We start from the raw sequence: 13381 nt of genomic DNA on the forward strand, positions 1-13381 counted from the left end.
CATTCTGGACTATGGGGTGTCCCAGCTTGTTCCCTCGGCCGTGTTAATTTCATCAGAATTATTTAGGGTTTGAGACTTCCTTTGCTAGCTTTATCTAAAGGGCAGGGCTTATTACTAAGTCATGCAGAGTGCTTAAATAAAAGCTCAATATCATTGAGGCAGTTTTCTATCCTTAAAAGTAAGTATTTTTGGTAGCGTCATCTCGTGTTTTCCAGCTCCTAAGCTCAAATGGTGACGGAGAAACATTACTTTTTCATCCACTTTTTTTTTTTCTACCCCCTCAGGTTTGGAAATAACTGTTGTGTTTCTCTGAACACACTCTGGATACAAAGGCGTCCATCCGTCTGTCCGCTGTTTGCGGCCATGGCAAAGGGGCTGCTCTGCTCTCCCGCGGCCCGGCACAGCTTATGCGCGCCTCGCGTCTCACCAAGAGCCCGGGAGGAACCAGGCTGTGGGCTTCCCACTTTCCAGACTCCCGTGCTTCCTCTCCTAACACCTCTCAATGTTGAAAAACAAAACTAAACTTGGTGTTTTTTCCCCGCCTCTGTCACTTCATGGGGTAGGAGACCCAATCTCTGAGGCGTCGCCTTCCCGCGCCGCGGCCGCTCGCCGGCTGGGCCCGCCAGCGTTCCTGAGGGGAATTCACCGCACCCGAGGCAGGGATCGGCCACGTCCCTGCGGGCCGAGGGGTCTCTCAAGCAGGGGACACTGCACCGCCCTCACACGATCGCTCCTTTTCCCCCTTTTGTTCTGATTCGAACGGCCCCCTGAGGCCCTCCCTCAGTCTCCCCTCAGGCGGCAGGGCAGGGCAGCGCAGCAGGGCCGCGCCACCAGCCAGCGTGCCCCCGTCCCGTCCCGTCCCCTCAGCGAGGCGCCGCGCGGCCGGGACGAACGTTAACGGCACCGCAGCGTCACGGCGCGTCACCGCGCCCCCGCCCCATGCAGGGGAATCTCCGGCCCGCCCTGACGTCATCCCCACGCCGCGCGGACCCCGCCCCCGCCGGCCGCCATGTTGGGGGGTGTGCGCGGGGGAGCGCAGAGTGGAGCTGCTCCCGCCGGCCGGCAGCAGTAGCCGTAACCCCAGCGCCGCCGCCGCCGCCCGATGGGCGGGAGGAGGGAGCCTGCCGCGGCTGCCTGTCGCCTCTGAAGCCGGGGAATGCGTAGCGGCTGCCCGGCGAGGAGGAGGAGGAGAGCCGGGACATGGTGCCGTTCGCTCCGCTGGAGGAGGCGGAGGAGCCGGAGCCCTGCCACAAAATGGAGCTGTACGTGAGCGGCGGCGAGGTCAGTGTGGGGCCGGGGCGGGCGGGGCTCCCCACGGCCACCTGCCTCCCCCGCTCCTCCGGGCCCCGCAGACCGCAACGCCCCCGGCCTCCCCCCGCCCCTCCGCGGGTCTCTCGCCTCGCTGCCCCCGCTCTGCCCGCCGCCTCCCCCGGGATCCCCCCCGCCCCGGCGTTGCCGCCGGGCCCCCGCCGCCCGGGCACCTGGCCTGCGCCCGCCCCCTCCCCCGGAGCGGCCTCCCGGGCGCTCGGCCCGTCCCGGCCAGGCGGTGGCCCCCGGGCGCCACCCGCAGCCCGTCCCCGCCGGCCTCCCTCGGGGGGCCAAGGCCTCCCGGCCCGGCGGGCGCAGAGAGGGCGGCCAGGCCGCCGCCCCCGGGCGCGGAAAGCGGTGTGGAAGCGCGGTCCCCGCCGGGGTGCAGCAGTGACACGTGTGGAGGTAGAGCAGAGCCGGCCGAGCTCGTAGGAACAGCGCCTGTGAAAGAGCCTGAAAGGCCGGCGAGCTTCGTGTCGCCTTCCCGGCGGTGTTCATGTCGCGGCTGTGGGGTGCCCGGCTGGCATACAGCTCTGGAGGTTGTCTGTAAACGCTCAGTTTTATGGCCGTAGCTCCTGTGGAAAGTTGCTTTAACTTCTGAACATTTGATTGTACTAATCTGGATGCGCGTCCAGGTGGGTTGTGGCTAGGAGAGGTCCTTTTGCTTTTTCATTGAATAACTATACAATAATTATTGTACACACAACTAACAGAACGAACCAGGAGTGTGTGACTGAGGTTTGGGTGTTTAAAGGTTGTGAAGAACGAGGAATGACTTCGAGAGTGTATTTGACATACTGCTTAGCACTCCAGGTGATCCATAAGCAAGTACCAAATGCTACTTAAAAGAAATAATAATTAAATGGTAAATCTGGTTATGCAGTAATAATGTATGTATCTCAGCAGAATGTGACACTGAAGTTAAAACTTTTGCACTTTTAAATCAGAAGCACAGGATTGCGTATCAAGTATCATCACGTATGACAAATAAAAGATTACACCTAGGTGTATAAGACACACAAAAGATGTTATCTAAATAAAGCTTCTTTAAACTGGTCAGACTTGCTTTCCATGATGCAGTAGACTTTTCTTATCATAAGTAAAAAGGTCTGTAGCAAATTCATCTTGAAGTACAAAGTGTGCAAAACAGGCGTAGGTTAGAGTTTTGGGAAGAGTGAAAGGATATCCTTTAAAGGACCATGGTGAAACTTTATTCTCTAATAAAAATTTATACATGTAAAGGAAAAAAAACTAATTCACAATAGGAATAAAGCCACGAGGTTTTACATTTCTTAGCATTTTTTATTTTCTGTGTCTGCAGTGTGCCACTTCCGAGTACTATAATTACTGGGCATGCATTTCTATACCATGGCTGTTATACTTTAACACTTTAAAATATTCTAATGATCTAATAATACTTGATGCAGTCCCTGTATCTTAATATTAGAGAAATCCTCATTATGTTAGTGAAGCTACAGGTAAGGATTAAAAACTCAGCAGAAGCTTTAAAGCTTATTTGTTAATCCTATGGTTTGTAAAAATAGTATGCTGTGGTTAAGGTATGAAGCTTATTGAAGGTCTGAGAACTTTCTTGGCCCTGTTGATCTGTTCTTTAAGAATATTGCGATACATCAGTGTTAAAATAATGAAACTTAGGGTATTGCAGCTGAAATGTGATCATTTGTGGTTATTGTGCATCTCTCAGTAATTTTTGGCTGGACAAATACCCCTAGACCAAGGCTGGTGCAACTTTCAGAGTATTGTGCTCAGTCCTGTTCTTGTGTACAGATTTTGCAATAAATATTGTATTTGCAGTTAGCAAGAGGCTGGAGAACTGGCCCTAGCTCCAGCACAGCAAAGCTCAGGCAGGTAGTTCTGCTGCTGGTGGTGACGTTTCAGGGATCTTCAAATACTTTACTGAGCTTGGGCTAATAAAGAGACGTGAACTTGACAATGCAATGCTGTGGGAGCCAGGCTCTGAAGTTGTGCTCGTGTAGCAAACAGGGCTTAGGTTGGTGGATGTCAGACTGAAACAGCTCTGTGTTCCTAACATCTGAAGGCAACTGTTTGCAACAGTTGTTCTTTAAATTGTATTTTCCTCAAGCCTGTACATGAACTTCTTACTTAACAGGGTCCGCATAAAACTATTTCTGTTGTGCTCTGATTACATTTGGCTAGCAGCGTTTGAGACTCCGTTTATACTACAACCGGTTTCTTCAAGTTGCGTATGAAGTTCCCAAATTACATTACTTGTTATTGCCATAACGCTTAATATTAAGCACATCTGGGGGATGTGTAGTACTTTTCACTTGTTGGAGTTCTATACTTGTATCATTTGGGGATTTAACAAAGGTTTTTCTTGTGTTAAAAGGAATTTTGGTTTGGATTCTTCACTTAGATTTTACAGAATTAATTATAGCCTATAGTACTTACCACAACCTTATGTTGGCAATCCGGTAGGTCTCGGTCACCTTGGCCTTGCTGGAACTACAGTCAACATTATTGCCATGAAATCGTCCTCTATTTTGAAGACTAACTTACTTGCGCTTACTAGTGCTCTTGTCTATCAGTTGTAGCATAGGAGGAGAAATTTGAGAAGCAGTTCTCTCTGAGGGATCTGCTTGTTGACTAAATTTAGGATTATGTTATTAGAAATAAGTGCATTGCCAGTGAAGTAGCGCCTGTGTTGACGAAGTAAAAACAGTTGGCAAGGGAAAGATGTGATCTTGAAGGTAGGAAGCAAATTTTCATGCTTCAAGGCATAAAAACAACATGAACTTTTGGAATACATTTAGGATTGAATTATTTTGCCCTTTTTCATGCTGGTGGTCTTTGAGGGTGCTAAGGATTACATTTTTGGATCATATACTGCGCTGTTCCTATCTGCTTTTATATTCCTATGACGGTGTCACTTGTGAAGCAGTTTTTTGACTGTGGGAATTCCTTAAGCATAGGTAGAAAGGGTCAGTGTTATGCAGTTTAAGCTTCAAATATTGAGTGAACTTCTTTCCTCCTAAATATAGGATTAATAAATATTGTCATGGTAATAGAAAATAGGTATGAGGGTGTTGATTATAATCAGCTGTTGTAGATTATTAAAATATGATTGCAGTCTATAAAGAAACAGCAAAGTAAATGTTGCCATTTTATTGACCAAGCTGAATGAAGTGCAAAAATACTTGGAATTGGGCAGAATACAGTAAGTTTGGAATTTTCTGCCTGTTTAATGGAAGTAGTCTTGCATTTAAAAGGAGAAGTGTAATTGACTTAAGAGGATGCTGTTTGCAATACATGAATGCTGTGAATTGCATAAATGTAACCTCATACTCAAATATTTGTTTTTGAAATAAATACTTCAGAAGCCAGTTGCTTAATTGGCTGACAGTGACAAGGAAGACAAGGCTGAAACAACAAAGTGACTGGAAATTAAACTATTCTGCTGGAAAACTGGTCTGCACTGGAAGTTGCTGCCTTTCAAAAGGCATGCTCATGAGTTGAGCTTTGCTGCTGTTGTACGTAATCTGTTGCCCGTGCTAATTTAAATAAATAACATCTTTGATTTTGGCTCATGTTTTTAGCCCATCCTCTTAAGCATGTTCTGAGCCTAGTTTGTCAAAGGCCACCGAATTTTGTCAGTGTTAGGAGTTGCATAACTCCTCTGTGAGTAATTACTGGCAGGGATGTGGATGACTCAGCTACCTAGTTTTGTGCATCTCTGAAAATCTCCACAATTAGGTGGTGTTATGCTAAAAAAAAAAAATAGTATTGCATGTAACTTGAACTAAGTACCCTCAACCATTGCAACAATGTACAGTTTCTATAAAGAATTATGAGAACAAACTGCCATAAAAAAAAGCAAGCACATTAATACTCTTAAATGGAAAACAATGGGTGTCTTTATGCATTGCGAAGTGCTGCAATATAATAATAATTCTGTTTTGGTATAGCACTTCTGAAGATCATTTTGGAAATCTGCTATAGTATTCTGAGTCTCTAAATGGAGCAGGGGGTCTGTTCGATGTAACTCACCTCGGTTCCCACAGAATAGCTTTGGAGAGACTTCGCAATAACCCTAAATCAGAAGAACGGTGTGGTTTGTTAACTCATAGTATACAGAATTTTAGTACATAGTAGATGTACTTCTTCACCACATTAAGAATAAAATTTGAAATATGTTGTTTTCATCAAGTTTAAATTTTGCCCTTTTCCAGTATTCTCTAATCTGCCATTAAACACAATTTCTAGAGTGGCTTCTTTATGTCCTTTGATTATTGAATTACAGTTGTCTCCCAGACAGGCAGCAGTGAAAAGATCTCAAGTCCTTCACCAGTTCAGTGACCCCGTGCTTGTGGTTAGGTTTGCATCTTGTCATTGCTGTAGCTAGTCTGACACACACATAATTCTCCCCTCATCTCTGATAATGGGAAGGATCAAAATGTTCTCTTAAAATTAGTACTTGCATGTGGCTAAAGGATTGTTATCCTGTCTGAATGTATGATTTATTTGCCACAGGAAAAGAACTTTATAACTTTCCCTTGTAATTGATTATGGGTTTAAGCATTTTATGTTGTGGTTTTGGGTTTTTTTGTTTTTTTGTTTTTTTAAGGTAGCTGGCTTTATCTTCCTCTCTTGGTATGTTTAAAGACAATGTGACTGAGTTACCTGGCCTCTTCCTTTTGTAGAAGGGTCTGAGGGACTGAGACTAGCACAGGGTTTGAGAAGAAGGTTCAGCGTAGACCTGCAGAGTCTCACGTGGGCCCTGCCATTGGCGAGACATCCTTGCTCTGATCACATCACGGGAGGGTGGGACTGGGCTGTGGTTGGTGTAACTCTGTGATGGGTAACCCTAATAACACTGCCTCGTCTTCCACATCATGGGGTTGGTTATTATACTGGGTGAAATTCTTCCTTCCCAAAAGCATGTGAGCCCAGGCGGTAAAGAGCACTGAATCCAGTTTGGGCACCTGCGCACAATAACAATATCCACATTTTAAAAAAAAAAAAAAAGATGACTATTGCATGAAGAAAAGTTGTGGATGTTTTATAGGAAGAACAGGTGCCTTGAAGCTTCAGTTTTGTTCACAGTGACTCTTAGACTTTTTTTAAAGAATAATAAAACCCCTCACCTGCTTGGCTGCATGGAAAACCCCCAAATTTCTCAAACCTGTCTCAGGAAATAAGATTCAGCAGGCCAGTGTGTTGCTAATTAAATTAATGATGCAAACTCTCTGCAGATGTAATTCAAAATAAATGAGGAACAAATGTAGTTGTCTTAGCAGGATTTTTTCCAAAGGATTTTTTTTTCCAAAGTCTCTTCAAAATAATTGGGGTTTCTAATGTAAGCTTCAACTCTAACATTTTGAAATAAGTATTTGAAGTAATACTTTTGTATGTGGGGGAGCAAACTGGTTTGTCTTGTGTTCATTGAGAGGTGTGGGTCTGGTGGCTGTAGCTGCAGTACCTTAGCAAATTGAGTGCAGTGAAGGAGGAGCTGTGGAGGATGCAGAAGCTTTTGTTGGTCTGTATGTAGAATTTTACCTGTTTGAAGCCAGACTAGATTATACGTGAGTGGTGACGAATAACACTTTCTACTTCAGATAATTTTATGATTACAAAATTCCAAGTTCTGTTTTTTCTGTAAAATTTTTAATTCTGTTTGAATGCCTAAATGAAGAGACATAAAAACAGGGCAGAATGAACAAGCTTGACATGTTCTACTGCTTTTTTCTTGTAGTTAGGCATTTCTGCTGTCCATTTGTCTAGCTTCTTTTGGCCAACACCTATAGGGCCACCAAACCATAACGCGCTTACCATGTAAACTGTTAAAACATCCTTAATATGGGGGGGAAGAAGATTCTAATCTTTGGTAATACTGGTATTGCTCTGTTCTGCTGTAATTATCAGAGGAAAAACATGTGCAATAGTGGTTAAGCTTTTTACCAGCCCACAAAAGCCCTTTGGATATTCTCCCAAGGTAACAGGGTACAGTCCCAGCTAGTCATGGGATCCATCGCAGCTATTTAAATCAGAAGGCAGATTGCACTGTGTTACCTCAGAGGCAGTTTAGCATCGGAGAATTGGGTCTCTTAGCCTGCACCTCTGGAAAAGTAAGTTTCTTACCTGCCAGGTTGTCTGACCCTAACTTTGTTCTCATCTCTTTTTATGTAGTGACCTTGGTTATTTTTATACTTATCAACAATATGGAATACCTTGCCTGGCTTTAATTTTTTCTTTTTATTTGGAAGGTATTGGCACTGTTTCTGTAAAGTCTGAGTTTAGTTTGTCTTTTAGTGAAAGTTAATATTTAAAATGTTCAGTTAGTTGTAGGACTTTAGTAGTACTGAACAACAAAATGATTCAAGGATGAAAGAATCTCCTTCAGAATGATGGTACTGGCTTCCTTTCACCTGTTCTCTTTATAGACATTTGTGCTTTCTAACTCTCAAGAAACTTGTGCATTCATAGGTAGTTAGTGAATAGTGACTTAGAGGTCAAAATAGTTCTGTTCTATTTATGTTTGTACACAAATATTACTGATTAAATCACTAAAAGGGGTCCCACCTGGCTGCAGAAGCAGAATTTTGTATTTAGTTTCCATAGAGGTGGGAATTAAGTATTAATTGTAACTTCTCTTTTTTACCTAATACAGGGGACAGTGGAAACTCATGTTACTGAAACTTGGTCAATATAAGTAACTGTACAGAACAGTAATGATTTGATTTTTGTCATTGAATTTTTTTACCTGAATAACTAACAAACTACTAGACTTTGGGTTGCAATCCAATGGGCTGCTTGTTGTCTGTTGTTTTGTGTTTTTAATGGACAGTGACATGGGTTTGCAAACAAATACGGCAAAAACGTAGTCTGTATATCAGGCAATAAAAGTAGATTCATGCACTTGAACGTAAAATTCTTTGGACTAAAAATTGGCAGGCATCCCAGTCTCTGTAGTTACAGAGAGACTGGACAGGAAAAAAAACAGGACGTGAGCAACAATGAAGGGGAAAAGTGTACGATAGGAAATTGTTAATTAAGATGACATTTGATTACCTGACATAAAAATCCAATAACTTACTATATTTGATTTGCTATAAAGCTGGAAGTATGCTTACATGGCGTGCTCAGGAGCTATGTAGATCAAATAACATGCTGATTTTTGGTTCAAAACCCCATTCCAGCAGTGACAGCTTTCTTTATCTGATTGCCTGGAGTTAAGCTACTGTTTTCAGTGTATCTACAGTTTTTCTGGCTTGTGATATTGGTTCCAGAGCTTAAATATAAGTAAAACACTTTGGAAAACGTTGACCATGTTTAGATAAAGAAAAGGTGAAATGCACACTGAATTCAGTTGAAATTAAAGCCCATGAGTGAACAATTGTATCATATTTCTGAGCACCTGGAGTGGAAACTCATTTTCTTACTAGGTCCAAATAAGTTTTTAGGACAACTTTGGTGGGTCTCATGTTAATGCAGGCTTGAATGTAATCTAGTGATATTGTGAAAAGAAATCACATGGCAGTGAACCGTCTGAAATGAGGTTAGAGTTCATATCTGGTCTGAACTTTGGCGTTATTTCTTGATGTGTCAAATTAATTCATACAAGAGCGAGTATAGTGGGTGTCTCATCCCTCCCAGTATCTAATTTGGAAAAAATGGTTATGCCAAAAAAAAAAAGTTATGTAGTAAATTACCTAGTAGCATTGGTTTCTGTAGCATATGTGAGGTTTCTGAATTCAGGTTAATAGGTTAGTGATTTTTGGCCTTGAGAAACTGGAGTGGCAATGCATGATATACATGAATGATGAACATGTGTTGACTATGTCGTCAGGGGGTTAGACTGATGGTTTATAGTTAATATGAAGAGTATGTGTGTAAACTGTGGTTAAAATAAATAAAAACTAGAGAAGAGTGAAAGTAACTAAAGCCTCATGCTATTTTCCTTGACTTTTTTTTTTTCTTTTTTCAGTGAGGATATAGTCCAAAAATAAGTGCCAGTATCTTGATACAAAAATTGGAGAATTAATTTTATCAGACTCATTAATTTAGGACTTAGCTCTTAAAAGCTCTACTTGATTTCAAGAGTCCTAGAAGAAGCAGTGGAAGTGGTTGAGGGTTGCTTAGATGACTCAGTTGTGGTGGTATAAACCTGTCCCTTCAGCCCTACCTGTTTGTCAAGTTTTCTGTTTGGTTTTTAAATAGGGGCATGGTCTAGATGGCATTTCAAGATTCTTTGTAGTCCTGTGTTTTACTAGTTCGCATACCGATAATCATACCATATTGTGCTATCTTAGGCATGCATTTTGCGTAAATTCAGAAGTACAAGAAAAAAATTGTCATGGCCCGATCTAAGAACTTAATTGATTCAACTTCTGTTTTCAGGAAAAAAGTAGTTTGAGTCTCATTATGTTATTTCTAGTTAGTATTTTGCTTTGTGAGATCTATGCCACGTGAAGGTAGGGATGCTGAACGATTAACATATAAATAAATTAGCAGTTATCACTAGCAAAATCCATAATTGGCTTCACCTATTTAGTCAGGTATTTCCAATTTTTAATTAATGCTTTGCATGTTGAAACAGATCATGTCCTCTATATTTCTGTATTAATTTTTTTGTTTCAATTGTTAAAAAGCATTGAATTGTTTGTTACTTAAGGAGAGCTTTGAACTAAATAATTTTATCTATAAATTAAACTTTTTTTTACTGTCACTGTGGGCTTGATATCTTCTTTGTGGTTTGAAGTGTGTGAAAGGCGGGTAGGCAAATGCTGGCAAGTATTGTGCTCATTTAAGAGCATGACATTTGTTTGCTTCTGTCCAGATGCATATTATATTTTTTTGCCACTTAAAGGTCTTATTTTTGAGATCGATCCACAAATATTTTAATATACAGATGTACAGTTTCTAAAGGTACTTAGTTGAAGTTTGATTATTCTATTTGCTAGATATTTAAATAACTTGATGCAAGCAAAATTTTAGAGGAATCTAATTTTTTAAGGGAATAGTTTTTGTGGTGGTTTTTTTGTGTGCATAAGAATTCTGTGGTATGTATTCTCCATTCTGCCTAGTCTTGCACTTCTCCCTCTTGCCCCAGAAAGACTTGAAATCACTTATGAATCTTTTCTCCTTAAACTGCAAACTAATTTTCAGCATCAGATTTCATGATTTTTAGGTTTCCAAAAAGCATCGGCAACATAATTTTTGTGCCTAATGGAAGACTTTTACATTAGTGTTATTTTTTTATGGATGGTATCTGTAGCTTTTAAAGAAGGAATTTTAAATTGATTCCAATTAAACTACTATGGAATGGCATTTATGAAGGGATAAGCTATGTGATACGTTAGGGAGATACTTAATGTAACTACTAAGCAGTAGTGTTTGTTTGAAACTACAGTTTTAAATTAGAGCAACAAGAAGACCAGTTTTCACTAGTGTACTCTGAAACGTAAATTGGTCAAATTATGAACTCTGCTTATTTGAAATTGTTAGGTCTTAATGTTGTTTTCTGTGTGTTTTTTTTCTTTCTCTTCTTCATTCCCCTTCCTTCTTCTCTCTAGCTAAATGGCCTTAAAATGGCAGATGAGCCTATGGAAGAAGGTGAACCATATTCCTACCATGTAAGTATATTTGATAGATGTTCACTTTAGACACTCATTAGCATGACTTCCTTTTGAAGCAAAATTTATGCATTCCCTGCTCTTTAGTAACTTTTGAACCTATCATTTTATTTGACCAGATCTGAAGAGGCTCTAAGTCTCAAAGATGATTTTGAAAATTAGTACCTTGGTAGGGTCCATAAGTGCCTTGTTTGGAAAAGTTTGCTGCATGAGGCAGTGCTTTATGAAAACAGATTCTGTGTGCTGGAGAGAGAACATTTACACATCCCTCAACCTCAGAAAACGCTCGGTCCAGCCTTGAACCTTTTATACACCATGTGCATAATGCTGCTGTTATTACAGTCATCTATTTTTTCTTGGTAATTTTTAATGTAGTTGCTGTACATTCATCTAGAAGGTACTTAATTCATGCTATTTCAGAAAAGAATTAATTTTTACACTGGTATGTTAATTTGACTTTTATGTAGAAATATCCCAGATAAACCCTGTTGAGCATGATTTTTGTCCAGTGCCTTGGTGATGTGCATATTGAGGAGATGCTGAAGATCAGTGTTCTGTATGCTGGCTAAATCTTAAACTAAACTTCAGACTAATTCTGTATGTGGCGAAATGCCTGACTTTGCATGGAAAAATTGGCCATCATTTTTCAACACACCCATCCATATATTTTTGAACAGGATGATGGAAGAAGGTATCAATTAGATCTTATTGCCAGCTGTAACCACTACTTTGTATGGTAATAATAACTTTTTAAGTAAGTGATTTGGAGAATAAACTCTTGGGGGTAGAAACATGCGGTGCTTGTACGTTTTCTGGTGTGGAGTAAGTAAATAAACCGTCCGTGTCATTGTAATCTTACAGGTAGGAAAGATGAGCAATGGGTTGTCTCAATCTTTCACTGTACTTGAACCAGAAGGATGTTGCCAAGCTTGTTTGTTAGGTGCTTGGAGCTACATACCAGTCAAGCTGCAACGAAGTAAGATGGCACAAAGCCATAACCGATTGCGGCGTTTCTTTCGGTGCTTTGTCTTCTGTTGAACCTGCTGGGAATAGTTACCTCTTGTGCAAGGTAGCTCAGTGGGAGCCCGTACCTGAGCCCTGAAATAGATTTGCTGCTCAAGCAACAGAGCACAAAATCAGATAACCAAATCTGCAGTTCATGGAAGCCAAACTAGAAATGAAAATGAAACTGGCTTATGTATCTGTTCAGCTCTTACCTGTTCATTTCTTGTTGATGATGCAGAAGTCTTTTTTTTATACTTCAGTCACACCAATTTTTAGTTCTTTAATGATAGTTAAGTAGGTGAAATTATATAGACATCTTTTATGAAGGTAAAACACTTTATAAAAAATAACTCGTTTCATACATCTCAAGTTATCCTGTATTTGCATGGAAAACATTTTTCTCCTCAGTTCATACTTAGAAATACTCAGTCTCCACAGCAACCACACGTGATGTCACAAGCTAATGACTCTAGGAGGGTGATAAATAGAAGAGCAGGTGAACTCTTAAAGATCTTTTCTCATGCAAAGGTTCGCAGTGTTAAGGAATACAAATTCTATGGTGAAGGAAAACGGCTTCTAAATAGCTTATTTACATACTTCGTAGAAAGAAGCAGCCATTAAGGCTGTTGTGCAACTTGGTGTATAGCTAGACAACTTGCTGCTCTCATCTGTTGTCAGATGACTTGAAATGCTAGTGTATTTACCTGCCTTAAATTCCAGGCATGTGTTTAAGAAAATAAATAAAAATGAAAAGATATGCGCATTTTTCATATGAATATGTATATGCACAGTCAACAAGATGGATGGATGAAACGAGCTTGGGATGTATACACTCTGTCATCAGTGTATGTTGGCTGTTTTTTTTGTGAACAAAGAAGGGCAAGGACTTGTGTGACAACAGCTGGAATACAGTTTGTGAATGTACTAACATGTTAGTCTGAACTCTTTCTTTCCCCCTCTGGACAAATTAATGCAGTGTGATGATTGTGCCCCCCCCTTTTTTTTTTTTTTAATTATTGCAGTGAGTACATACACATTTAGATTATCAGATTTCTACCCTGAATTTCTATGTAAACCCACCTAGAGAATTTCATCTAGATACTCCAGTATCAAATCTGATAATGCTGGTTGTAGGTGTTTGTGCATGGTCTTGGGCAGCAAGACTTTCTGTAGTCAACCTGACTATAGAATGATGTTCTTTCCTAAAACCAACTGTTTCATCAAGTGGTCAGGTTTCTTTTTGGTGGTGTTCGTACTTGGAATTGAGTGAAAGCAAGGCACTGTAGGTTGGTAGGGTGTTTTCCTGGTCTCTATTAAGAGAAGCTTTCAAGATGAAGACCTAAAGAGAGGTTAGGAGGACTGTTAATAATCATTTGGATACCCTAAAAGCGAAGTATTGCAAATCAGATGGTATTTTTGTTGTGACTGGGTTGCGTTTGCTGCGTACAAGTAGT

The 13381-nt window shown here is 41.0% G+C and overlaps 1 protein-coding gene across 5 annotated transcripts in view; it reads left to right on the forward strand.

Annotated features, from left to right (window-relative positions):
• The first annotated feature begins 992 nt into the window (after positions 1-992).
• The window catches only part of RPS6KA6 (ribosomal protein S6 kinase A6), a 45110-nt gene continuing 32721 nt past the window's right edge, over positions 993-13381 (forward strand). The window contains exons 1-2 of one of the 5 annotated variants that reach the window (XM_054213849.1): positions 993-1262; positions 10863-10922. In XM_054213849.1, coding sequence (XP_054069824.1) covers positions 10878-10922 — 45 coding nt within the window. In that variant the 5' untranslated portion in view covers positions 993-1262; positions 10863-10877. The other 4 variants (XM_054213845.1, XM_054213847.1, XM_054213848.1 and 1 more) reach the window with 4 other exon arrangements.

Source organism: Rissa tridactyla, chromosome 9 (assembly GCF_028500815.1).
Source record: "Rissa tridactyla isolate bRisTri1 chromosome 9, bRisTri1.patW.cur.20221130, whole genome shotgun sequence".
In the NCBI taxonomy this organism is placed as follows: Eukaryota; Metazoa; Chordata; class Aves; order Charadriiformes; family Laridae; genus Rissa; species Rissa tridactyla.